The 26,902-nt window shown below is 41.4% G+C and overlaps 1 protein-coding gene across 3 annotated transcripts in view; it reads left to right on the forward strand.

Moving 5' to 3' along the window:
* The window catches only part of CARMIL1 (capping protein regulator and myosin 1 linker 1), a 267,172-nt gene that overhangs the window by 84,273 nt on the left and 155,997 nt on the right, over positions 1–26,902 (forward strand). For all 3 annotated transcript variants that reach the window (XM_066579442.1, XM_066579441.1, XM_066579443.1), the window contains exons 4-9: positions 2,595–2,654; positions 11,682–11,803; positions 14,826–14,923; positions 15,034–15,104; positions 16,612–16,685; positions 26,795–26,870. In XM_066579442.1, the coding sequence (XP_066435539.1) occupies positions 2,595–2,654; positions 11,682–11,803; positions 14,826–14,923; positions 15,034–15,104; positions 16,612–16,685; positions 26,795–26,870 (501 nt within the window). The remainder of the gene's footprint in view (positions 1–2,594; positions 2,655–11,681; positions 11,804–14,825; positions 14,924–15,033; positions 15,105–16,611; positions 16,686–26,794; positions 26,871–26,902) is intronic.

The following is a 26,902-nucleotide window of genomic DNA, read 5'->3' on the forward strand; positions in this document are numbered from 1 at the left end:
ATCAGCATGCTGTTTGGGTAACCCCTCAAAGTGGCCGTTCAGTGTAACCTGCCCAATCCTTTGTAATCCTGTGTAGATAGGCAGTGTCTGTCCCGTGGATAGGTGATCTATCATGTTGTGGTCCAACAGCTTTAAAACCTAGTTTATAGTAGTCTAGTAAATGGTCAAGTAGACGGGAAGGTTGGGAAAAACATGACATGGGTATAACAGAGTTCCAGGTAAGGTCCAAGGAGCCCCAAAAACGAATCTGTTGCCTCATCAACCAGGGAAATAATTTGTACTGCCTCCCGCCGCATACCACCGACTCGGGAGACCCTATTTCCCAACACCACGTCCCTCGCCGCAAACCAAACCGACTCGGGAGACCCATTCTCACCAACCGCCTCTAGTCGCCTACCTCCCGACACCGAGGCCCGCTAGCCCTACGCAGGCTAGCCACTCCACCCATCTTTCCGTGGCACCGCCCTGTGAGAACCATGAGGTGACCGATCCACCTACTGACACTATAACGAAAGAGGGGACTGATGGTGGCTCTCTAGCCCCTGCCTTCACCCCCAACCCAATTTACTGACTTCCCAGGACCCCACCTTTACACTGTCATGACAATCCACATGCTCTTCCCCCAAAATAGAAGGGCGGGCAGGTGGAACTCTTCTCTCCTTTTCCCAGGTTCTCCTTCTTCTTTCTCTGGAAAATGGCTTCTTCTGCTTCGTCACCAGACCTTTTTCCTGGCAGTCTCCACCCCTCCTCCCTTACCATTCCTTTTTCCAGAACACTCTTCTTTGATTAACTCCTTCACTCCCCGTTAACCCTGTCATACCTGCCTCCCCCTATTGCCCTCCAAGCTCCGGCATTCCTTGTACACTTGACCAGTGTAAAAACATTTATTAAGCTTATAGTGGGTGATTCAAGTGCTAGAATGGACCATAGTAGCTTGGCCACTTGCCCTCCCCCTCCGTCACTTTACTATGAACTCGATTGATATTTTCCTTGTGTTGGCCGAGTTGCTTTTCTCAGACTGTATTTACATGGGCGCACTTCACTCGTGATTTCTCTGCGTTGTGAGATGCACAGAAATTGCATGCGAAAAGAACCCATTATTTTCAATGGGTTAATTTTACATGAGCGATTGTTCTCTCGCAGCGATTATTGCAAGCTTGAGAAATCGCAGTGTTCTATTTTTGGGTAAAACGTTAAAGAATTATCATTCCTATTATTCCCATCATTTCCAATGGGTGCATGAAAATTTCCCATCGCACTCACATGCCTTGCACGTGCATGCAATGCTTTTTTCCATTTTAACTACTGAAACAACTTGAGATTGTACGTCTGAATAGAAACAAATATCAGGGAGAGCGCCTTGCACACCATTTAGGACAAAGTATAAGCATAAAATTTCAACTCACCGGGTGCCTAGCGTTCCACCTAATGGTGACCCGCTTGCACCATAGATCCAAATAGGCTTATAGTGGTATCTTTCAGAGGTTCTCCAATATTCACTGGAGAGCTGCAGTCCAAGTTGGCCCCGATTTTTTTGTAAAATAAACAACTTTTTCCTGCGCTTTCTTTCTATGGGGTTGCCTCGTTTTCCAAAGGAATCACTATGGATGGCCAAAGTCCAAACATAGAGGTTTATTATATAAAATAAAGATCAAAGAGGTAATCTGCCTCTTGTAAAACCAACCAAACAGTATATCCAAAGATATGTAATAAATGTCAAAAATATGCACGCAACGAGTTTCGGCGTTCCCAAACGCCTTTATCAAGCATCATGTAAGTCTGAATGCAAATCGCACTTTCTTTGCATCTTTCACGCTTGTGAATGGAGTCTGATTTTCTTGGGCCTGTATCACACCCGCCTGCGTAAATACGGTTTAATGTAAAACATTTCCAGGAAAATGTGACCTTGAATCCTGTCCTCGCCCCAGTTATTCCACCCAGTTCACTAGGTCAAGCTACTAGAATAATCTAAACTACTGTAAGCATTAATGATATAATAATGGCTGCCTGCAGGCTCTACTAGGGTGCGGTTAGATGCCTGCTCATAGGGTTTAATTATTGGGTTCATCATATAAACAGCAGGTAGGGAACACCTGAGCTTTCCCTACTGGTGACAGACAGTATCCTTCATGTCTATCAAGGAAGTCATTTGTGGTCTATTCTCTTTTTAATAACTATTTGTTCCTGGGATGAACATTGTTCTAGAAGTGTATATACACATTATTCACATTATTGTCCTTAGTTTCAGTAGATGTTCTGCACATGTCAAGAAATGATTATAAATTTGTCATAAAATCTACAGTCCCTCCTCGGTACGACGTATCAGGCCGGTTTCACATCTGCGTTGGAACCTCCGGACAGACGTTCCGTCACAGATACGGCTGAAAATACCGGGAAAAAAACGGCTCTTTTTCTGCTGGGCGGAAAGCAGGTGAACCCTCTTATATTCAATGAGGTCTACCCGGCGCTTTCGGCTGTGAGGAATCCCCTTCCCTGCTCCCGAACGGACCACCCAGCGCAGATGTGAAACCACCCTTACTTACTGCAAAAATGTTTATTTCTTATGCCAAACATTGTCTTGTTTTCACTTTTAGCTCGAACTTACTTTCAGTTATTTGGAAATTCAAGGCATTATTTGCAGCAAACCAGGCCATGTAAGTATCATATTTCCCGGGGTACAGTGTTTCCCCAAAAATAAGACAGTGTCTTATATTAATTTCTGTTCAAAAAGGTTTAACTTTTTTTACATGTATAGCTGCCTGGACACTATTTAAATTGACTTTTTTAATTAACTGTTAGCAGGGATTAATTTTGGAGTAGGGCTTATATTTCAAGCATCCTCAAAAAGCCTGAAAAATCATTTTGCATCCTCAAAAATTCTGGAAAATCATGCTATGTCTTATTTTCAGGGAAACAGGGTAGTAGTACCTTCCACAAAGTTGTCCCTGAAAGTTTTTCTCAATGATGGTGTCTTCTAAAATAGCCAGTTAAGACGGGACTCGCACAGCCGTAATTAGCTGTATGCGTATGCAATGACATGCGTACTTGCTGCGTGCCACCAATCCCCATACAGTATCTTGGCATGTATATGTACGTAAACCGCGCAAAGATAGAAAATGATGCGTTTTGGGGATTTTTTTTAGCGTATGTGCAGCATCATTAAAGTAGAACTAATAACTAAAGTAAAACTGCGAGGGTAATACGCAATTAGCATATGGTTGTGTGAGTCCGGCCTTAATGAAAATAAGTCACTGGTAGTTTTCATTTACAAAGGACCATTCTGGAACACCAAGATAATAATTGGATGTCGAATACAAGGGATATTATCAATTCAGAGAGTGAAAATATAATTGGAGTGACTCATTCTTTCTGTGAGATGGAGTAACACCCACATCCGTGTAACCAGCATGCAGATACCCCGTGACAGAACGCGTTTGTAGCTCAGAGACTCCTCATTCAGTTACCTGTCATGTCTCCCGTAGTTTGCTGTTTGCTACTAATAGATGCTGCAGTCTTTATATTTATAATTTGTCAAATAATGGTGCATGACAGTCCCTAATTAATGAAAAGTCAAATAGTAACGGCACATCTCCATATAGCGTTAGTCGTCATGCAGACGTTCTTTTATGATAATGTAACCCCGAACTATTTCTGTCTCGCTGACACTGTCTTCTTTCTAACATCTGAAATGTAGAGGAGCTGAATTAGAACCTCATTTGTATTAAAACTGTAATAACATAGAAACTGGTAAGCTTTGGCATCCCAACTTGTGGGCTATATGTCCACTTTTGCAACCAAAGTTACTCATCCAATGCATCTCACAAATAAAACGAAACAAATCTGAATATATTCCTGATTAAGAATCTTGCCATTTGTGTTTCCAGCTCCTATGCACGCCTATGAGGAAACCTCCACAAGATAAATGCAAACCAGATACCAGCTCCTCTGCGGTCGCTCCCATGAGAGGACTGGCTGGAAACCAAAACAGATCCACAGGAAAAGGGAGTAGGTCTATAGTAAGGTGAAAACTCTTTATGTCTCTTTAGGTCTATGATTAAGGGCAACAGGCTTGCCTGAAACATGTAAGACGGCACATGCTTCTTGTTCCTCTATGTCTGTCTGGATTTTTCAATAAAGAGAAAGAGTTTTTATCCTATGCTGGACCTTCTCCCTTTTCCGGAGTATGAGGAAACATCAGTCTTTTCCTCCCTCGGCAGAACTTGTTTATAATCCCCCAAAGGTTTAGGAGACGTTTTTTTGTGTAGGAAAAGGACATTACAGTTTTGGGCGAACAGAGCTCATTCTATTTTAAATGACTGTAGCTCTGGTTCTATAAGGGCTACTGAAATGCCAATTTAAAGGGAAGATTCTTGGTTTTAAAATGACACCAAAATCAAGTCTGTAGCTCCTGAAGAACCGGAGCTACAGATGCTTGAAGTGAGTTTGGGAATTCTGCATTTACAGCTGTCAGTTCAGTCTTGGTGTGCAAAGCAGAGGGGAGGGGGGACCAGCAGGCAGGAGAGAAGATTTGTGCCCCTCCGGTATATCTTCTTATGTTGGGGAGGGGTGAGGAGGACTTTTCTTCATATTATCACATCCCATCAATTAGAGAGCATATTTGCTTGCTTATTGTCACATATGTGGGTCTTATTTTGCAGAGTGATGAGGACTTCCTCCCCTACACTATTTAACCCTGCAGATGCTACAGTCATTGCTAACTGCGGCATCTACACGTTTTTCCAGAAAATTTAGAAAAAAAATTTTCTCCCTTACACAAGGCTTTAAATGTTGAAAAAAATGTAAGGAAAAAAAAAAGACTGTACATAGTTAACATCACCAGATCCATAACAACCCGTACTTTAAAATCTTACTTTATTTATCTAGCGTGATAGATTTCATAAAAAAAAAAAATGCAAATAACCATTTTCTAATCAACTTGCTTCCCATAAATAAGAATAAAATTAATCCTATACCTCAAACTAGAATTAAAAAAAAAAAAAAAAAAAAAAACTACAAGTGGGCTGGCAAGAATCAAGCAGTCATATAGCTCTGTTGACGGAACTAACGTAATTGCCCATTTCAGTAAATAGAAGCAAACTATGAGTCTTTCTTATTAATGCCTGCAAGCACAGATCTTAAAAATGGAGAAATTTGTAATGAAACTATATTGGAAAATCCTCTAATATTTAATTACTCGAAGAAAACCATTTATTTGCTGAAGCTGGAATACGCCTTTAAGCAATCTCTCAGGTTTCTACAAAGAAGCTGAAAACAAACCCTAAAACTAATACTTAAGTATCTCCATAGCAACAAGTATAGTAGTTTTCAGATTAGTGTGCATCAAGAGAATCATGACAGCGGTAATGCTGATAATTGTAGTCAGGTCCATATGTTCACACAATAGACTTTTTTTGTCAAGTGAAGTTTATTGAATTTTTCATGTTATAATACACATGAACAAAACAAGCCAACATAAGTGACAATGTCCCAAAAAAGGGGCAGCATCCCACCCCAGCTCACTCCTGCAGCCGTATCACGGCAGACCTTGATATAGAACATTCTCTTACAGATACATTATGGTGCTCTGCGGAAGTACCATAGTATACTCCAATCAGCAATGTTGTATCATATACCTGTATATCTCATTTTGCAGGTTTTTACTTACGCCTAGACTAAATCAACTCACTAGCTCCGTACTCAATATCTTATGAGCTCAGGGGAAGCCAGAATCGCACTATCTATCCACCGAGCCCTCTGTTCTTCAGACATAGCCATAGTGCCCTGTTTTTGATATATCCCTTTCTCCAGTGGTTATATCAAGTTCAAGGCTGATTTTAGAAATAGCTAATTTTTGCATTGAGTCTGCCAGTATGTTGCTTATATACCGTAATACACCTAATAATGGAGTACTAAATGATTAGATTCAATAGGCGTCCTTAATTAGGTCGTACACCCCTCCCAAAGGGTTGTTGGGGAAGTGCATGTCCGAAACTTAAGGCAGGGTTCACGCAACGGATTTGCAGTGGAAATTCAGTGCAAAATTTTGGTGCGGCAAATCCGCCCCCGGCTCCTCATCCCAGGATTAGCCGGCCATGTAGACGAGATTTAGCAAAAATCTCGTCCACATGGGGCGGCCAATCCGTCTCGGCAAAAGCCAGGCGGAACTTGCGATGCGGTGCAGAATTGACAGCCGCAGCATGTCAATTCTTCTTTTTTTTTCCCGTTGCGGTCTTACTCTTCTCTATGGGGAGAGAAAGCTGCAATGGAATGCCAGTGGCCGAACCGCTCCAAAACCCGCTGTGAAATGCCGCGGGGTTTGAAGCTGCAGCTCTCCCACGGAAATCTTGGGGCTTTTCGGTGTGGCCAAGCCACAAGATTTCCGCGGATTTCCGTCCAGTGGGAACCCAGCCTAAAGATAAGAACAGTATCAGCCACTTGACATGTAAGACATCCCGCCTCACTTTGCAACCCCATTCCAAACTGCAAATGTGGAGTCCTTTACACTGCGTGTTAAGAACTATTGTGAGCCCCGTTATGCTTCATTAAGAGATACATGAGATATTGCCTGCACAATTTTGCCATTTTGTTAATCCAAAATATTCCCAACATCCACCTCCCATTTTTATTTTAGCCGACCAATAGGATCCTTTAAAACTCTTAAGAAGGACCTTCTGATAGATTGGAGAAATCAATCTGCTGGATGTTTCAGCATTGAGAACCAAGTCTATTGCCTCCAGTGCTTCTATCTCCATATTTATCACACACTCCTGAGGCCCAATGTTCACAGGCGGATTCTATTTATTGAATCAGCGCAGGTCTCCCTCGCAGGAGATCCGCAGCTCTAGCCGCCCATAGAGAAACATTGGGCATCCACACTTCATTTAAGTCCTGTGGATTTGACTTTAAAGGATTTGTGGATGCCAAGCGCAGATAATAAATCGCAGCATGCTCCATTTTACTGAAGATTATGCGCAGATGTGGCTCCATTCATCTCTATAGGAGCTTAGGATCTGCAGTGCATCCGCAAATACATTTAAATGCATTTAATCCACTGTGGATTTGAAGGTTAGAAGCAATTAGGGAGGTGGGGAAAAGGCTGGCATCCGCACGGAAAAAAGCTGCAATTTGTGATCTCTCGCAGGTAAAAAGAAAATCTATTTTAAGATGACCCGCAGCGCATCTGCAGTGGAAATCCACATGAAATATCCGTGTGTGCTGTGGACATGAGGCCTGATGCTGCAGTGCATCCTGTAATTACAAATACATGTAGAAAGTTGAATTTGAGATTTTAATCTCTACTTGCAACTGTTAAAAGGAGCGCACTATTCTCCCCACCCCTCATAACGCGGGCGTATATATTGGACTCCACTACACATCCAATTCTCAAAGCCCTCTCACATAAACAATTCTCCCAGGTATGGACTCTCCCAAATGGGCATATATTTTGTAAACCCCATAAACTCAGAGTGCTCCCGAAATTTCCACCACGCTTTATGAATTAAAAACATCATGGGGTCTTCCATCTGATACGACTGATTTATTCACTGGTTTAGGCTTTGTTCACATCAGATTCTGTGCTGTCAGGTTTTTGTTACATTTTGATGGGCCTACTTGATGCTTCCATGAATGGGAGCGGCTGGAATTCATTGCAAAATGGATCAATATGTGTTCATCACATTTGTCATGAATTCTGTCAAGAGAAAATCCATTACCGAAGTGTGAACAGTGTCTTAAATGCAAAGACCAGTTCAGGCATCCCTAGAATAGTAGAGTAGAGATGGAGAAGGGTCTGTTGTCTTCAGGCAAATGAAGAAGAAGCTGCTCCGGCCATCTGCTGGATAGATCAAGTCTGTGTCCTCCATTATAAGCTGTCATCACCAGGGGGCACTCATGTCCCTGAAGTTGCATCTAGTCTGCCCAAGTGAAAGCCATCCTTTGCAGCAGCTGCCATTTGTGGCTCCAATATAAGGGTCCCAAGTCCGTCACTTTAAAAGCTTTGCCCTACGTTCTCCTGCTCTTGGTTAGTTTGCATTGTTCCTCATGTTGAGTACATTTCACAGTTGTAATCTCTGGGACGTCAGGCATGAAATAACTACAGATTGGCTCATTATACAACATGTTATACAGTGATATCTCTTAAATTCTGTGTTGAACAGTCTGATTCTGATACAACTTAAAATGCATCAAGATCTGCTTTTTTAATGACCACTAAGTATCCTATTTCCTTGGACCATGGCCACTTGCTTAAAACTACGCTCCAGTTTTGGGGCAAAATTCTTTCCTGGGACAGGGGGGGGGAGAGTTATAGATTACCTGCAGATCTCTGACGCCCAACAAGCTGCTGGTTCCAGGCCCCATTTTCAGCTGCCCAAGATACTTGCTCTCCAATTGGCGAGTGCTGATCACATGAGCCACTCTAGCCAGTCAGAGAGCAGGTATAGTGGATTGGTAGTCTATGTAATCTAAACATTGTCTCAACCATCTTGGATGGCCAAAAACTAAAGCTGGAACCGGTGGAATGGAGGGACAGCGGAGAAGAACAATTGGAGGCTATATACCACCTCCCCCTGAAGGTCACTTTAATCCACTACTGTAGTTCCATTGTTGGTGTGTCTTGAAATTCCAGGGCTCTTATCCCGTGATAGAAGAACTGGTGGTTATTGGTTTAATAAATCAGTTTATTACATGGGTGGAGGTGTGTATGTGCATACATGTCTTTTAGAGATTTTTTTTGAAAGGGTCACTTCCAATAAGGTATTCAATATCGTAATATAAGGAAAGACAGTTGAGATTTTTCTTATCTGTGATGCGGCTTTTCCAGAGAAATACGGAGACGCGCTCTAGTAAATATTGTCCAAGGGAATAAGTGTGGGAGCATAACTCCAAATAAAGTGACATTCCTGACCACGTTCAAGCCTATATTTATAGTGTAATGCAGGGCACATCCCTCATACATTACTCTTTAATTATATCTCCTGGGATATTCTCTGTGACATATGGACCAATGGAACGGTCCTTCACTTTCTAAGATTTTCTCTGTCAGTCTGATCTATTTATTTCTAATGTAGATTCAGAAAACACTGCAGTTTTAGGCCAGGCTTACACAAGCGTGTGGTGACAGAGTATTACATGCACAATACGGTGCACCAATCTGCCATAGGCTCCCATGTTGCCGCTTACATGCATATTGCATGAAATGTGTGCACAAGAAAAAATCACAGCATGTTCTATCTTGGCACGTTTTACGCACACATACATGCCAAGATAGTGCATGATGATTGGCAGCACACAGCAAATTACACTAATTATGTCTTTAGAATGGCTAATGCCCTGTTTCAAGTGTAGCCAAGCTAGAAACATATTGCACACTAATGAGGGGTAAAATCCCCCGAAACAGCTGTCTGTGTATGGTATTCTGCCTTGGTTTTCAATTCCCTGTCATTGTTTGACTCTTTATACAAGCCTTATAACATTAACTTGCAGAAATGCTGTCCTCCAATAGGTGGAGCTGCAGACGTATTGTTCAGTCTACCTTATTTGCATATTTCCCAGAGGAGCATGGATGGCCTTATAAGTCTCCTCACTCATCTTCTAGGTGCTCTCCTTAAGGAGAAGCGATACCTTTCCTGACATAGGAATGGGAAACAATGAAGACTAGTGCACAAAAACTGCAGGATACTCAACGAGAAGTTTATACAGGCTGCCTGAGCGCAAACCTGATGATTGGGCAAATGAGAATTGTGAGGTTCTCAGCCCATGTAAAAGGACCATAAGTCTCAATAGGAGATCAGTCCATGAGGCTGGACTGAGGGGCTGATTTTCCTCTCGGCTACTTTTTATCAGCTAAGTTATGACCTCAACAAAGATCTATACTTTCTTGCGTCCCGATCCTCCTGCCTGTGGTATGTGCAGCATAAACCTGGTGACAGCTTCCCTTTAAATTGTTTTCCTTGTTCAAAACCCCATCAGGGATATCAACCCTATTGCACACTTTTGTGTCATCAGCAACCATACAAACCCCATCGATTAAACCTTCTCCTATGTCACTTATGAACATATTCATATAAGGACAGACCCTTGTTCCTGTTCAGAATACAGTCAGTTAAGAACAACACACTTTTTGCCAACTGCGAATCCACTGGACTGTTAAAGGATTACGTCTAATTTTTAATAACTTACTATAAGCTCTTTATGTGGAACTGTATCAAGAGCTTTACTGAAATCCAGATAGGTGATATTCATGGCGCTATCCTCATCCACTACTTTTATGACACAGTCAAAGATATCAGTGAGATTAGTTTGGCATGATGTACCCTCAGTACAGACGCTGTTTTTAGGGTCCAACAGGCTGTTCGTTTTTAAGTGGTCAAATATCCTCTTTTTTTCAGGAGTGTTTTCATTAATTTAACTACAACAGATGTCATGTAGTTAAAGGGGAGTTTTGAACTCCAATTGTATGACCTGTTATTAAGCCCTGCCCCTGAGGACCTCCCACCCCGAAAAAAAAGGGAATGGCATCTAGTAGAGTCTTCTGCACATGGATCATATCAGTCGCTAATCTTGTTTGAAAAGAGAAAAAAAAGTGGACTAATTCTCTGAGTGTGAACAGAGCTTTTTATCTATAGGTGAAAATCTATTCCTAGACTGTGCCCTGTATGGACTCGAACATATGGCTGTTATGGCATTGAGTACTTGCCACCTAAACATCCAGTTGTTGTGACTCCTTTAGACAAGTAATATGCAGTATTACAGTACATTAATCCCTATAGATACCGGTGGCTGCAGGCTGTATTTTTTTGGTAATTTTTAGATTTTTTTTCAGAATGTATTTTCTACATTAAAAAAGACTCTTTAATTAAAGTGGTTTTCCAGGCGGCGCCTGAGTCAGTTTTGGGATACATAGGGGTCGGAGTATAAGCCGCTGCTCAGACTGTGTAGTGGCCGGCGCTTGTAATTGCAGGCTGGGGTCTCATTGAAATCAATGGGAGCTGCACAGGTTGGAGCAGTGGCTTCCACTCTGACCCTCGTGTATCCCGACACTGACAGTGGATGCTTCCTGGAAAACCACTTTAATGCCAAAAAAACAAAATTTTACTTGTTCTGAATCCTCAAGAATGTTGCTAAGTCATCATTGCACTGCGGGCATCAGTGAAGGAAGAAGCAACTACAAAACTTCCTACTTTTAACAGAAGATAAAGGCTGTAGTCTGGGCTTCGCTGTGTGGAAAGGATGGGGGGGGGAGGGAGATATGAATATGCTATCATATGCAGAAATCACCAAGTACATCATGTGTGCCGGCTTGGTGCTTCAACGCTTAATTCTGTAACTCACTGCAATATATGGGGAGTCACAGAAAAGTCTACTGTTCCCTTTAATTAAAATTCAATTTTATTAGTAATGGAATTATATAAAAAATATATTTGAAATATATATATTATAGTATTTCTTCAATTACTAAAAAATTATTATAAATTTCAAAGGACACTTTTCTGTGAATTTCTCAAAACTTTTTTGGCGGTCACTATATATTTTGGCCTGTGGGGGTCATTTATTTCTGATATTCTATGAACACTGTAGTTTGTGTAAAAAAGAACTCCTTGCTTAAATGCATGCTTAAGAAATGACACATTTAGATGTCTCACTTTTCTTTTTCTGTATTCTGCTTCCAATGTGTCTTGTAGTTGGTAGTTGAAACTGAAAAAGGCAACATTTCCCTGAAGATGGTTTCCTCGGATGATGTAAATGAAGTCATAGCACATATTGGCACGTGTCTTCGAAAGATATTCCCAGGACTGTCACCTGTGTATGTACCCCAAGTTATCAGCATATCAATGGCTTTATACAATTGTCTTCTTGTACAGAAAAGCTTCATAAATTGATACTGACTAGACCATGTCACCAGGCCGACTGTATTAACTGTTACACTGGGTACAAGGGGCCGGGCATTGATCCTCGAGTGCATCGTTGGTGCATTGGTCTTGGTTTAGATTTGTGTTCCTTAATTTAATTAGAAAATAAAATGACAGATCTCATTCTTTATTGTCATGTGACAGGATTGGCTTCAATCTAGAAACAGTGAGGCAAAAAAAACATTATAGTTTAGCATTTTCATGACAATTAGTTACAAATGTGAGAATGTTCAAAATTGAAATGCAGGAATAATTGTAACGATTAGCCTCCTGCCTCTCCACTGATTGGTCGGACTATAAAATCAGTCTGAAATATTTATCAAGTTATGGACAAAGTCAGAATTATTTTGAATTATCCCAATTTATTTTGTTAACCTCCTTAATGACAGCAAAGATGCCTTTTTACTGACCTCTCAAAAAGCTGTATGTGCAGGTTTAAAACATATAAAAGACGGTGGCTTGGCTGACTACGGACAGCCAGGCTCCTGCTCTTACAGCCAGAAATGAAGAAACCTCAGATCCTGGTAGTTTGACCCCTTACATGTTACATACATTCAATAGCAACTTCAGCATGAAACCAAATGACAGGCTGAGGGGGCTTTTTTATCACCCATACGCATGCCACAGTGTGATTTGCATGGTACCAATAGTTTCCCATGGCAGCCAAAAACATAATGAAGGCCTCCATGTCTGCCATGTTACTCAACCTATCAGGCCCCTCCTCCCCCGCCTAATGGGCTACTGGTATAGGCTAAGTAAAATGCACTATATGAGTAATGCAGTGTAGTATCCCAGCGATCAAATGATCATATCTTCAAGTCCCCATAAAGGGCTAAAAAATAGTGTGAAAAAAGTTCCATACTATTTAATTAAAACTAAATTAATTATGTTAAAAGATGCACATTTTTACCCACAAAACCCTTTTTAAATGGATAGAATACAATACAAAAAAAAAAAACCAGTACATAATAGGTATTATCGTGTTTATAACAGCCCATGTAATAAAAATATGGAGTTATTAATCTCACTTGGTGAACGCCGTAAAAATAATTTTAAAAAGTTATGCCAGAATTGCTATTTTTCTTTTGTTCACCTCCCAAAAAATGCAATTAAATGAAATCCACATGAAGTCACATGTACCTCAAAATGGTATCAACAAAAACTACAAAAAACAAGACTTCGCAGAGCTCCATTGCCATAAAAATAAAAATGCCGGGAGTCTGAAATGCGGCAATGCAGATTCACTTGTTTTTATTCAAAAATGTGTTTTTTATTGTGCAAAAATAACATAAAAAAAGAAATCTATAGAAACCCGGTATCGCAGTAATCATGCTGATTCTGATGCAAAAATTATAGTGCTTTTTATACCAAATGATGAACGCTGTAAAAACAAAACCCCAAAACAATGGCAGAATTTCTGGAGGGACTTTGCCTCCCGTCCAAAAAATGTAATAAAAGCTATACAACATGTCTATATGTTCCCCAGAGCGCTGCCACTGAAGAATAGGTCAACCAGTTATGGCTCCTGTAATATTACGATGAAAATTGCTTGGTCCTAAAGGCAAAAAATAAACCGGTCACTTAGGGCTTAAAGTTGAAACTCTGTGCTTGTTTTAGTTGAAACTACTATTCCAGATATCTGTAAAGCTACCTTTATGTGTCTTATAAGTACGTGATAGGAAACGTTATATTTTGCCTTATTTGTAGTGATGAGCGAGCATACTCGGTAAGGGCAATTGCTCGAGCCCCCCCCCCCGCTCCTCCCTGCCGCTACTCACCGCTCTCCCGCGCCCGCACCCGAACCTTATGTCTCGAGCGGGCAGGTACTCGCTAAGGGCAATGCTCGCTCGAGCAATTGCCCTTAGCGAGTATACTCGCTCATCTCTACTTATTTGTAAAAGTCTAGCTTGATTATAGCATTTTCTAGGATGCAGGCATCGCTTATTTTAACTAGATCAGCATTTTTGTGATCTACCTTTATTGGCAGTGCATGCAAATGATATAGCCCTAAGCGTGCTTCATAAAACTGGCACTTGATAACTAAAACGGAATTTCCCTATATACTGAAAACTTTTTTCACGAGCCAATTCTTAACACTTCTATTGAAAATGGGAGATTTCAGGCTGAGAAGAGACTTGACTGTAGGGTTCTTCAATGCCATTCCTGACATGAAGTTGAGAAAAATGCCTTTCCATCCTATTACTGCTTTATCTAAAATATCTCCAGTTCTGAAATGTTTCAATATGTAGTTTTTGTATTAGGCTGGCTTCACATCTGGGTTGGAACCTCCTATCGCACGTCCGCCACACAATACTGCATGCAGCGCCTTTTCTTCCGGTTAAATGCCGGCAGCTGAGCGGAAACTGAATGCACCTCATTATAATCATTGGGGTCCATTCGGCAATGTTTGGTTCCATCATAAGACAGATCAGTTCGGCCAGGGGATTCCTTCCTGAAAAGGAGCCGGAAAACTGAATCCCCACCGCAGATGTGAAAGCAGTCTTAGCAGCTCTTTTTATCAGTTACATTTTCTATTGTGTCTATTTTTTTGTTTAGTTCTCTTCTAACTGTTGTGCTACATCGGTGATGTATTTAATTGCAGTTGTCTGCTATTGTAGACTACAAGGCCATTATCCAATGTGACTGATACATCCATAATGAGCTGAAACTTATACAGAGAGGCATTATGAGTAGTTAAGTGATGAATAGGTTGATTTTTATGTCCCTAAGTGTGTTTTTCTGTTTGTTTTTGTGTTTAATTACTCCATCAGTAGTAGCCCGACACAGCTCAGGACTACATAACTTGTGTGGCCAGCATATTACTTTCATACTACAGCACACTACCACTACAACATACAGTTTTTACACTTTTGCAAAATTATTTCTAGCGATTGTTTTTCTTTTACTGTTCTACAGAAAAATTATGAAGAAGGTATCCATGGAACCATCGGACAGACTGTCAAATCTGCAAGCTCTGTGGGACAGCCAGACTGTAACAGAAGTAGGCCCCTGTGGTATGCAACAAAACATTTCTTACATTGAAGTAGAAATAGAATTAAACATAATTCTACCGGTAGATATTTTATTTAGAAATGTCTTTTTTTTTGCTTTTATGCCTTTTTAGGTGGGTTTTCACAGATGTATGCCTGTGTTTGTGACTGGCTGTCAATGCCTTACAGAGAAGAAGTACAGTGGGTAAGTCTATAAAGTTATATTTTTCTGGTAACCGTATATGGAAAAATAATCTTGTGCCAAAATGTGTGCACAGGTACTGTCAGACATTTATGTGGCGATCCGTAATTTATGTTTTTAACTTATGCTGCCCATACACATTAAATAATTGTAAGCCAAACACTTAAGGCCCATTTACATGCAAACATAATCTTTCAAAGAAATTTTTAGCAATCATTTTGCATTAAGGGGTAATGGGCACTAATGCCCATTAACACTTTATCATCTTCATTTGCATGTAGAAAAGGGCCTCCAGGAGCTATTTGCAAAGCCCAGCACGTGAGCTGGGTTCTACACACAGCTGTATTGTTCTCCTTGGGGCTGCCGGCAAAATACAATGTAATCTCCCAGCTGCCGTGGAGAAACATTATGCGGTCTGTTGAGACATACTTTATCTCTCTGCGGCTGAACGATGGATTTTAAGTTCGCCTTAAAATCATCGTTCAGATGAAAAGTGCACGATGGTAGCATTTACATGGAATGATTATCGCTCATTTGCGGTCGTTTGAGCGAATTTTGAGAGCTAATCATTGCATGAAAGTGGGCCTTTAGTTGGATAGTTATTTTTTCCATCTCCTCCCATAAACAATGCATGCTTGGTGGAGATGAACGAGTGTACTCGGCCACGCCCCTTTTTCGCCCGAGTACCGCGATTTTCGAGTACTTCCGTACTCGGGCGAAAAGATTCGGGGGGCGCCGTGGGTGAGTGAGGGGTTGCAGTGGGGGAGAGAGGGAGAGAGGGCTCCCCCCTGTTCCGCGCTGCTACCCCGGCGCCCCCCGAATCTTTTCACCCGAGTACTGAAGTACTCGAAAATCGCGGTGCTCGATCGAGTAATTACTTAAAATGAGTACGTTCGCTCATCTCTAATGCTTGGTCGAGTGGACATGTTTAATTCCATGGGACAGACTCCTGTGGCAGCAGCTTATCTCTCATTGGAGCACAGGATTGGGTCTATTGAAATCTAACATGCCAGATTTTTTCTTCTTCAACATTTTGTGTCAGTTGGATGGCCTCCATACACAATAGATTGTCCAGCATGGTTCATTTAGAGTATATGGTGACGTATGCTCTTGTTTCTTTAGTTAGGTAAGAAAAATGTGGTCTTAAAGGGGTTCGTGTTGTACCATTTCTGGACAACCAGTTCCTCATGCATTAACATAACAAACTGTCATATACTCCACGCTCCCGCTGTGTTCATTCTCCCGCTTGAGTCTCTGTTGACAGCTGCAGTCCCGCCCAGTTTACAGGACATCACAGGGGCTGCAGCCAATGACAGAGCTCAATGACTATTCATTGCAGGACGTAGCGGGAGCAGGAGGCGTGAGTACATGACTGTTTATGTTCGTGCACAGGGGAGGGGTAGTCCAGAGATGGTACAATGCAGACAACCCCTTTAATGTATTCAATTACTTTCTTTCTCAAAATTACAGTCTGCCATAAATGAAAAGCTTTCTTTTCTTATTTTTGCAGGATGTAGATACAATATACTTAACACAAGATACAAGGGAACTGAATTTGCAAGATTTCAGTCATCTAGATCACAGGTAATTGAACATAATTCATCTTAAATCTGTTGTATTTACTATGACTCTTCATCTAATGAGACGACAAGAACTACAAGTTATCTTGGTTGTCACTTTGCTTAAAGTAAAAAAAACCTCTTTAAATGTACTTTGAGCGATTTCATAGAAGATAGACCTTAAAAATTGTTCAGTTAGCCAGAGACACCTCTTGGATCTTTCCTCGTAGATAATACGGCTAAGGTCACATACTGTATGTCTCCTGCTTAAATGTATATTTAGAAAGTTTTAAGAGATCCCAACGGATTGGCAAAATAGAAATTTTTGTTTTCATTTTCTACATTGTCTACAGTTGTGATCCGTCTTGACTTGTCAATCCCCACTTTTTTGCGATCTGTTACAGGGGTTGTGCAAAGATGGCATCCCCTAATTATACGCCCCCTTAGGGCATATGAACATCCTAGAGCAGGATCCCGCACTTGGTGCGCTCTTACGCACCAAAACTAAAGAGCTTCTCTGTAAGAGCGTCTTCTATTCTTGTAGACATTCTACCATCCAGGACCTTCATGTGATGGTCTCCTGTAATACTACATTTTCCCTGCAGTTGCAAGGGAAATGTCAGGCTTGCCATGGCTTCCAATGGCAATATCGTCTGTTTGTCGGGGCACATTCAGAGAGGGACTTGGAGCAATTGGCTGATCATTCCAGGCCCCACATTCTCAAAAGGGTTGTACATCTTGACACAACCCCTTTTAAGAATTACATTATTGGTTGTGATCAGAGATGAGCGAGCGTACTCGGTTCGGGTGTTTTTGCACTCGAGCACCGCTTTTTCTGAGTAACTGACTAATCGGACGAAAAGATTCGGGGTGCGCGGGGGGCGACGTGGTGGAGCGGGGGGTAGCAGTGGGGAACAGGGGGGAGCTTTCTCCCCCCCCCCCCCCACTCCCCTCTGCAACCCCCCGCTCACCCCCGGCGCCCCCCGAATCTTTTCGTCCGAGTAGTCAGTTACTCGGAAAAAGCGGTGCTCGAGTGCAAAAACACCGGAACTGAGTACGCTCACTCATCTCTAGTTGTGATCAGTTAGTTTTTGGACAGTTTATGACAACTAATATGGAAGATCAGTTCATCTAGTGTTCATTTTGGTGTCTGCTAGTTCTTGAGAAGCTGTAAAACGCCTTAAGTATTGTTATTAGTCCATGGATTATGCTTTTATTTTAGTCCGGTGTATTTACACTTCAAATAGCTTTTAGTACTATCCTATCGAAGTCTAGTTTTCCTTAAAGAAAGAAGTCGCACGTGAACTTGTAACCATTGCAACATTCTCCAACAACTTTAGTTGCACATTACTCTCTCCTCATGGGAATAATAGAACTTGCAACTCAATCTTTGAGTCAGATCTTGAGTTGTCTTCTACTCGAGCCTTTAGAAGGATATGAATTGCCCAATTATGAATTGAGCATTTAAAAAGTCCAGGCCATAAGAATGTGTAGGGGAAAAAAGGGCCAAAAAAATTAATCACGATGGCTTGTATTTTGACAGATCGAAGGAGATGTGTTCTGTTATACTGATGCCTTTCGTTGTATGTTTTAGATTTTTAGTAAGTAGTAATACTTTTAAATGTAAAGTTTAAGGGCTCCTACCCACTAGCATTTTTTTATTGCGAAATTCGCAGCGTTTTTTTTTTCTGCAGGGGTCTTTGGGCTATGGGACTTGTAAAGCTAAAATCGCAATCACGCAAAAGCGCGATTTTGCGCGATCGCGATTTTAACATTACCAGTCCCATAGACCCCCTGCAGAAAAAAAACCCTGCAAATTTCGCAGTGAAAAAAAACGCTAGTGGGTAGTCACCCTTAGGCTGGGTTCACACGGGGCAGATTCCCGCCGGAAATCCCGCGGTTTGGCCGCAGCAAAAACCGCGAGATTTCCGCTGGGAGAACCGCCACGCGGAAAAACCCGCGGCGGCTTTGAAGCGGCCCGGCCGCTCGCTCTTCCGCTGCGACCGGTGCTCCCATAGAGGAGAGCGCGGCCGCGGCGGAATTAAAAAAAAAATAGACATGCTGCATCTTCTGAAGCCGCGGCTGCGGTCACAGCAGCCACGGTTTCAGCCTGACTTACCGCAGCGGATTGGCCATCCTGTGTGGACGAGATTTCTGAGAAATCTCGTCCACATGGCTGGCTAATCCCGAGATTAGCGACCGCTGGCGGATTTGCCGCGGTGAAATTCCGCGCGGAATTTCCGCGGCAAATCCGCCCTGTGTGAATGCAGCCTAAGTGCAGCCCTTTATTTTGATTCTGTTGGCACTTAGTCGAGTCACGTTGTTGTCTTCTGAAGATTGAAAGTATGGGTAAAGATGTAGATTATACCATAACGGTTTATGCTGTCTGGTTGATGTATTATTGCATAGAGATGACTGGCTTCATTTCTTGTTATTGAAGTGCAATGACTTGATGGAGTCTGACATATGGTGATGTGTGACACTTGACTGATGGCATATGTAAGACACTTCTTATCAGATGAAGTATCTCAAAATGCCATCTTGGCCAATTTACAAATCATGCATTCTGCTTTTTTCTTCTGAAGAATGGGATGTTGACCGGTCCAATCCTAATATCTTATGCCAGCGAGCTGCAGGAGCTTTCTTTTTAGACTTTATTGAATGTGATTTATATCTGCTCATAACTGTGAGCCCTTGAATATAATGCAATGGTCTCTTTTGTACAAGCAGTATGATAATTATATTTCCCTAGTTATGTAGGTTATAAACAGATATGTATAGAAAAATGTTCCAGCAGATTATCTTTATTTAATACTGAAATATATACTATTTAATTTGGATTTCTCTACAAAATCAAGAGCAGTGGCATAGTATAGTACTTATATTGGGATATAATGATTGTGTGATTGGTGGAGTCACCGAAGGCAGGAAAAATCCTAATTACCTTAAAAATGTCTTCACAGAATAGGATTAAAGAATAACCTTTATTGACTTAGATTAAAACCAGGGTAAATTGGTGATTATTGCCAGATCAAGATACAACATTGGCGAGAGGGGAGCCCAGGTATGGACTTGTCTCTCTGATATGTCCTTACTAAGGTGAAAAGGTAGAAGAGAATCTATTATGGCCATCAAGGCATCAGATATTGTGTCTTCCAAAGGCCACTTTACTAGATTCCTCTAGATTCTTGGTGGATACCCATGATGGGTAATCCAGCTGCTGGTCAGACTGAGTAATGACATAGCATGACCCACCTAGCAAAGTACCACCATATATCTATGGAGCCTCTGTGGAGACCCAAAGTGAGTACCAGACCAATAGATACTAGCTAGGCATGATGCTCACAAATGGGTTCCAATATTATTTCAAAGACTCTACCTATGATAGGTTATCTGATTACTAGCCAGATTTAGTACTGAGTTGGCATAGCCCACCTATAGTATACCTAGTGTCTGTAGATTTACTTTGAATCACCTTTTCACCTTGGGATAGTACCCCTGAGGTGACACCATTTTTGGTGATTGTTTTCGCTGAAGGGGTCTCTCCGAAGTCTAGCATCATTTTGGTGGTAAAAATCCCTGTTACTCTGTTTCCCCATAAATAAGACCTACCCTGAAAATTAGCTCTACCCCGATTTTTCTGGTAGGCTTGAAATATAAACCCTACCCCAAAAATAAGCCCTAGGTGCAGTACCTAAAAAAAAAATACATACATACCGGTCCAGGTCCTCCTGCTGCTGTCCGGTGCTCTGCCGTGCATCCTGCAGTCCTCGTTCATCCACAGAAGATCACTTTCTGGGTATGGGATTCATAAATCCCACCTCCAGGAAGCGAAAGCTCTTATTGGCTCTCGAGCACTGCTCAGCCAATCAATGCAGCGCTTGATGAATCAATGCGATGGCTCTGATTAGTTCATCGAGCGCTGCATTGATTGGCTGAGCAGTGGTCAAAGAACCAATCATAGCCATCGCGTTGTGGAGGCTGGATTTATGAATTGGCCAATCAGTGCTGCGGCTCAGTGTGTCAGAGTTCTGGAGCGGGAGGGAACTGGACCGAGCCTGCTAATTAAGTATAAAAAGATACATCCCCCAGAAAATAAGACCTAGTACCTCTTTTGGGGCAAAAATTAATGTAAGACAGGGTCTTATTTTTGGGCAAACACTGTATAAGGAGATATTGGAAGGACAAGTCAATGTTGTATTCTTTTTCTGGCATGAATTGCCAATATCCTCTGGTTTTAATCTGTCAATAAAGGATATTTTTTAATCCTATTCTGTGAAAAAGTGATTGGTGTTGGGACTAACTATCAAGACCCCCATCAAATCCTTAAATGGAGGTAAGCTGGAGTACCAGACTGTGCGGCAAGAGTAGACAAGCTACTGTGCTGGGATAAACATTAAAGGCGTCATGGCACTTGTTGGAGAACTAGATCTCCTTTGGTGTGCTCGCACACATTACTGACCTATCCTAATGCTGCGCTTAAACAGAGGAATCATCGTTCCAAAAATCATTCAAATGAGCAAAAGTGAACGATCATCGTTCAGTCTAAACGTGGCCAACGACTGAACGGTGAACGAGAATAGTTCGCTTCTCGCTCGTCATTCAGTTTCTGCAGTCATAAAAAGCATGGTTGGCTCGTTCTCTTATCGTTCGGTTTAAGCAGCCATCATTCTGACCCTGTATTCGCTTCTACAGGGACTGAACGTTCTCTTTTGAACAAGCCAACGATGCATCGGTCTGTCTAAACAGGCTGCACGAATGACAGCGAGCTACCGGTTGTTCAAGTGAGAATCGGGCCGTCTAAAAGGACCCTAAGGAAGTGCGTCTATTTATATGGAAATGTTTCTTCGACATCTACAACATTTGCTACTATTTATGTTTTGTAGTTGCTCGGTTATTGAACACTTCGCTGAATTTATTGCAGATTATCGGTAGATATGCTGGCCGTATTTTCTAGTAACCTAATTAGATGGATTTAAATGGAACTACTATTTCCTCCAGTTCCTTCTGTAAGTGTTAAAATATCTCTAGATTCTCCTTCGGAGGATTTTGGTATGCAGATGCAGTGCGTGCCTCGATAAAGATATTCACACTCCGCCACAGCTGATCTATCTTGTGCTAACACATTTAGGATTAGGAGGCTCGGCAGGATATTTTTTTCTTTTTTAGAAACAAGTCTTGTCTGTCTGAACGTTTAGTGATTACATTATGTAATTCATTGCTTGCTCTATCATATCCAGGGTAGACTATATTAGTGTACAGAACTTGATGGAGCGTGAGATTAATGATCAAGGGCTTTGCCTGCTTAACCTTCTGCACATGATCGGGTTCTGTTTGAAATACTGTTTTTTTATTAAATATATAGCAATCGATTTCTATACAAATCCTTTAAATATCAGTTTTAGTTTTTACGTGACTCCTATGTAAAATGCAAACGTGCATAAAAGAAAATAAAGGTACAACTTTTTTTGGAACACGTGATCAGGGCTTATAGCACGGGCCATGATTTGCGTTCCTGTGGAAAGTTCTTGTAATGGTGATGGGCTTGTGTGTCATCTCTTTATTTACTTTGCCACCAACTTTTTTCCAAGTGTAATGGATAAAAATATTTAATTTCCTTATGCCATGATGGATTTTGAGTCTCATCCAGAGCAATACTCCCTACAGTGAATTTTTCAGAACCTGTTATACTTGATGGGCTTGTTCTTATCCTCTTCTAAACAAATTTAGTGTCAGAGGCCTGGAGGCCAGCAATTGGCTGCAGTGGTCACATCAGCCATCGTTCTTTTTGGCGGTCGGGTCTACTTTTGTCACTGATCTGTCCGAGCATTCTAGAATTTTCTAGCGACTCTGCTCGCATTACATGGCCAAAATCCGTGAGTCTGAGTCCGGCCATCTTCCCCTCCAGTGGTATATCGGGTCTTATATGATTCAGGACTTCTCTGTTTGTTACTCTCGCCATCCAGTGTATACGCAGCAGCTTTCGCCCACACCATAGCTCAAACGTATTAATCCTCCTTCTATCAGCTTTTTTCGCAGTCCAGCTTTCACATCCATACATGGCTATGGGGAATACAATGGTTTGCACTATGTTGCGTTTAGTTGCTACGCTGATATCCCTTCTTTTCCAGGTTTTGTTCATATTTAGCATCGAGCTTCGCCCGATGCTATCCTACGTTTTATCTCTGGCGTAGATTCTCCAGCCTGGTCCATTTTTGAGCCAAGGAAGATGAAGTCTCGCATGCATTCTATGACCTCATTGTCGATTTTGATTTGAATTTGGCCATTTTTTTTGCAGTTTTCCTAATTTTAGTCACCTTTAAATTCAGGTAGAGGCCCATTTTTTTCATTTTCAGTTTTAATTTTGCATATCAGCAGTTTCAGATCTGCTTCTGTTTCTGCAAGCAGAGTTGTGTTATCTGCATAACGGAGATTGTTGATGTTTCTGCCACCTATTTTCACCATGTTTCAGCCGTGTTTCAATAAGAAATGGGCCATAACCTATTAATATACAACATCAAGTTTGTAACAGAACAGACTAAATCGTCAGTAACACCTCTATTAATACACAGAGCAGTTGTAAGAAATGGAAGAATGTGTAATCCCACATTGAGATTATTTGATAATGTATTTGTACGGCTGTTTTGTGAAACTTGCTAAAAGAGAACTGCGTTACAAAATTTAAATGCTCTTCTTTATAATCTGATAAGAAACTATATAGAAGATTAAAAATGAGAGAGGAGCAGATTAGTCTGATTTGTTAAGCTTGGTGACTATCTTCACATCTTCCTAATGTTTATAATGAAGAACAATTAGGAGATAAGAGTTCAATGGAAGTGTATATTAAGCTTCTTTAATTCTCAATTGTATGTAAAAGTACATATTTAATTATCATTCAAATCACGGTAATTACTTCATAATTTGACTCATGGGGGGTAGGAATGTATCAAAACTAGTGCAAAGGAAAAGTGGAGTAGATGCCCCTAGCAACTAAACTGATTCCACCTCTAATTTCCCTTTTTTTAAAATGAAAGCAGCGATCTGATTAAATTTAATGGGAAATTGTCTCTTCAACCAATTGTCATACAATCCCCCAATTTAGTTTAGGTATTTTTTTCCCCAAAATTTTCTATGAGTTAAATTTTGTATAATTTTAACATGTCTTCCTGCCACATGAGCAGATTTGGTTTGGCTGTGCAACACAAAGATGTGCCTTAGGGCTAGATCTGGGGGATGACCTGGGGTTCCCTAATTCTCACCCTCTAAAGGGGTTTTCCAATGAAATACTATAGATGACCCTTTTAACTGATCTAAAACCCAAAAATTTACACAAAAATTGCCGCGTGTAAAGGTCCTTAGTAAGCCAAGGTCGGGAGTGTAAAATAAGGGGAAAAAATGATTGTACAGAAAACGGTAAATTCAAAGAACTTGAGTATGGTATAAAAAGGCGAAATCCCAATGAGGAGCAGTTGATTTGACCCGGTGCGCCGGGCTAATACCCCTTTGAGATTCAACATTAAATAGATAACAAGTAATATTTTGTGAAATAATTAGACCGGTAATTGAAATATAACTTAATTATTAATTAGCTGATCATCCTGCGGACTTACATAAAAGATAATGAAAATATAAAAAATAGAATACCCTGCGCTATATAAATTTAACATGTAGGAAATGTAGGGGAAAAACTGATGAGAATAAAGAGAGAGATGATGTACAGAGATAAAGTAGAAAAATAATATTTATGCCAATAAAATGAAGAAGAACTAATGGAAAAAAAGAGAGCGCGATCAATCTATCTTGTGTTGTGGTTAATGCGCAGCAGCACATAACCAAAATTAATTGTAGTATGATAATCATGAGCATAAAAGCTTGTCATAAAAAATTATTTTGATGACCAACCGATCAGATGATCAAGAGGCGTTATTAAGAATAATAACCATATAAAAATATAATAATAATCATAATTCATGGGATATAAATATACAAATAAGAACAATTAAGGAGCTATTAAGATTCATGTAAAATAACCATACAAATAAATAAAATGTAAAAATATGTATAAAATGATAGATAAGGGAACAATTAAAGGGGTTGTCCCGCGCCGAAACGGGTTTTTTTGTTTTTTTAACCCCCCCCCCCGTTCGGCGCGAGACAACCCCGATGCAGGGGTTAAAAAAACAACCCGCACAGCGCTTACCTGAATCCCGGCGGTCCGGCGTCTTCATACTTACCTGCTGAAGATGGCCGCCGGGATCCTCTGTCTCCGTGGACCGCAGGGCTTCTGTGCGGTCCATTGCCGATTCCAGCCTCCTGATTGGCTGGAATTGGCACGTGACGGGGCGGAGCTACACGGAGCCGGCATTCTACACGAGCGGCCCCATAGAAGACTGCAGAAGACCCGGACTGCGCAAGCGCGGCTAATTTGGCCATCGGAGGGCGAAAATTAGTCGGCACCATGGAGACGAGGACGCCAGCAACGGAGCAGGTAAGTATAAAACTTTTTAGAACTTCTGTATGGCTCATAATTAATGCACAATGTATATTACAAAGTGCATTATTATGGCCATACAGAAGTGTATAGACCCACTTGCTGCCGCGGGACAACCCCTTTAAGAGGAGAGAAACAAGACTATGTAAATAGAGGGAAAAAAAGGGGGGGAAAGGTATGACAGGGTGTAGCACTGGGAGGATTAGTATGGTAAAGGAAAAAAAAACAACTATTTTTAATAACCAGTCTCAATGCACTCATTCAGGCCATTAGGGGCCAACATGTAGAGTTTAAATATCCAGTAGGCTTCACGTTGTTTTAACCGTAATTGTGGGAGCCTGGCGGAATCTGCTCCAATGAAATAACTGTAGCATCGAAAATATGCATTGTGGGTTAACATGAAGTAATGAGATACACTATGCAATGCAAATTGTCCAGAATGTTGTACGCAAGTCAAATACATAGGGACTATGTAGTCCTGCCCATGTACTGGAACACGCTTCTCATCTCCGGTCTCCTGTCCAGCGCACAGAGGCCCATTCCTTCCTTAGGCCTCTGTCTCCCGAGCGTATATCGGCCGGCGTTTTCACGGCTGGCTGATATACGCTATGATCTGGGGCGTAGAAGCTCGTGAACGGGCGCACAAATCTGCACGGGGAGGAGAGCAGAGGAAGGGAGTTTAGCAGCCGTGCTGCTAAACTCTCTCCCACCTCTGGCTGCTGCCATGGGCTACCATAGGAGCCCATGCAGTGGCCAACGTATTCCGGCCCAAAAGATTGTTCCAGGACTATCTTTTGGGCCCGACATAAAAACGCCCAGCGCTATATTGGCCGGCGGGGCGTTTTTACGTCTCAGTAATACGGCCATGTGATCTGATGCATTGGAATCCAATGCATCAAATCACAGCGTATATCGTCCGGCCGTGAAAGTGGCTGGCCGATATACGCTCGTGGGAAAGAGCCCTTACATTGCTGAAAGGTCAGGAGTAGAGACGTCTGGAAAATCTGAGTGCAACAGGTGTGGATCAAAACCCCCAAGAACTATCAGAACAACTAGAGACCTTTGCCCATACGAAAGACTGATTGCTTAGCCATCTTACAGTGAGAGGAGTGGCCCTAAACGGCTCAAAACCAATCAGAATTAGTTGGGGTCTAGAAAGCTGGGTGCATGCACTGGCCCTATAAGAGGAACTGAGACAGAGAGTCAGGAATGTAGGAGAACGCTGTATCTGCCACTGATGACAGATTCTGGAGAGCAGAGACCGCAATTGCCGGCAGGGCGAGGGGAGGGGAATTTCCAGCTGCAGCCGTATGGCATAACATTTCCTTAAAAATGTATTTTACTTAACTTTGAATCTATGATACTCGATCATCTGATAATCAAATCCTTCCAGCACAAATCTTGCAGATGAACTTGGTAAGAAGATGACTTGGACATGGTCTACTTGTCCCATCCTTCCAATAATCCGTTGGATTGTTACATAAAAAGCTTTTATACTATAGATTGTGTCTTTTACTCTGTTCTGCTCTTTTATTTTGTGCCTTATGAATGATTTTATTTTCTGTTTTCTATGCCTAAAAAACATATTTCAATTTGTAGAATTATACATTCAATTTAATAACTCTGTATTTTATGTTTTACAGAGATTTGATACCGATTGTTGCAGCCCTGGAATACAATCTGTGGTTTACAAAATTATCATCAAAGGATTTGAAATTAGTGAGTACTGCTCACATAATTAATTTATGCAT

Source organism: Eleutherodactylus coqui, chromosome 9 (assembly GCF_035609145.1).
Source record: "Eleutherodactylus coqui strain aEleCoq1 chromosome 9, aEleCoq1.hap1, whole genome shotgun sequence".
In the NCBI taxonomy this organism is placed as follows: Eukaryota; Metazoa; Chordata; class Amphibia; order Anura; family Eleutherodactylidae; genus Eleutherodactylus; species Eleutherodactylus coqui.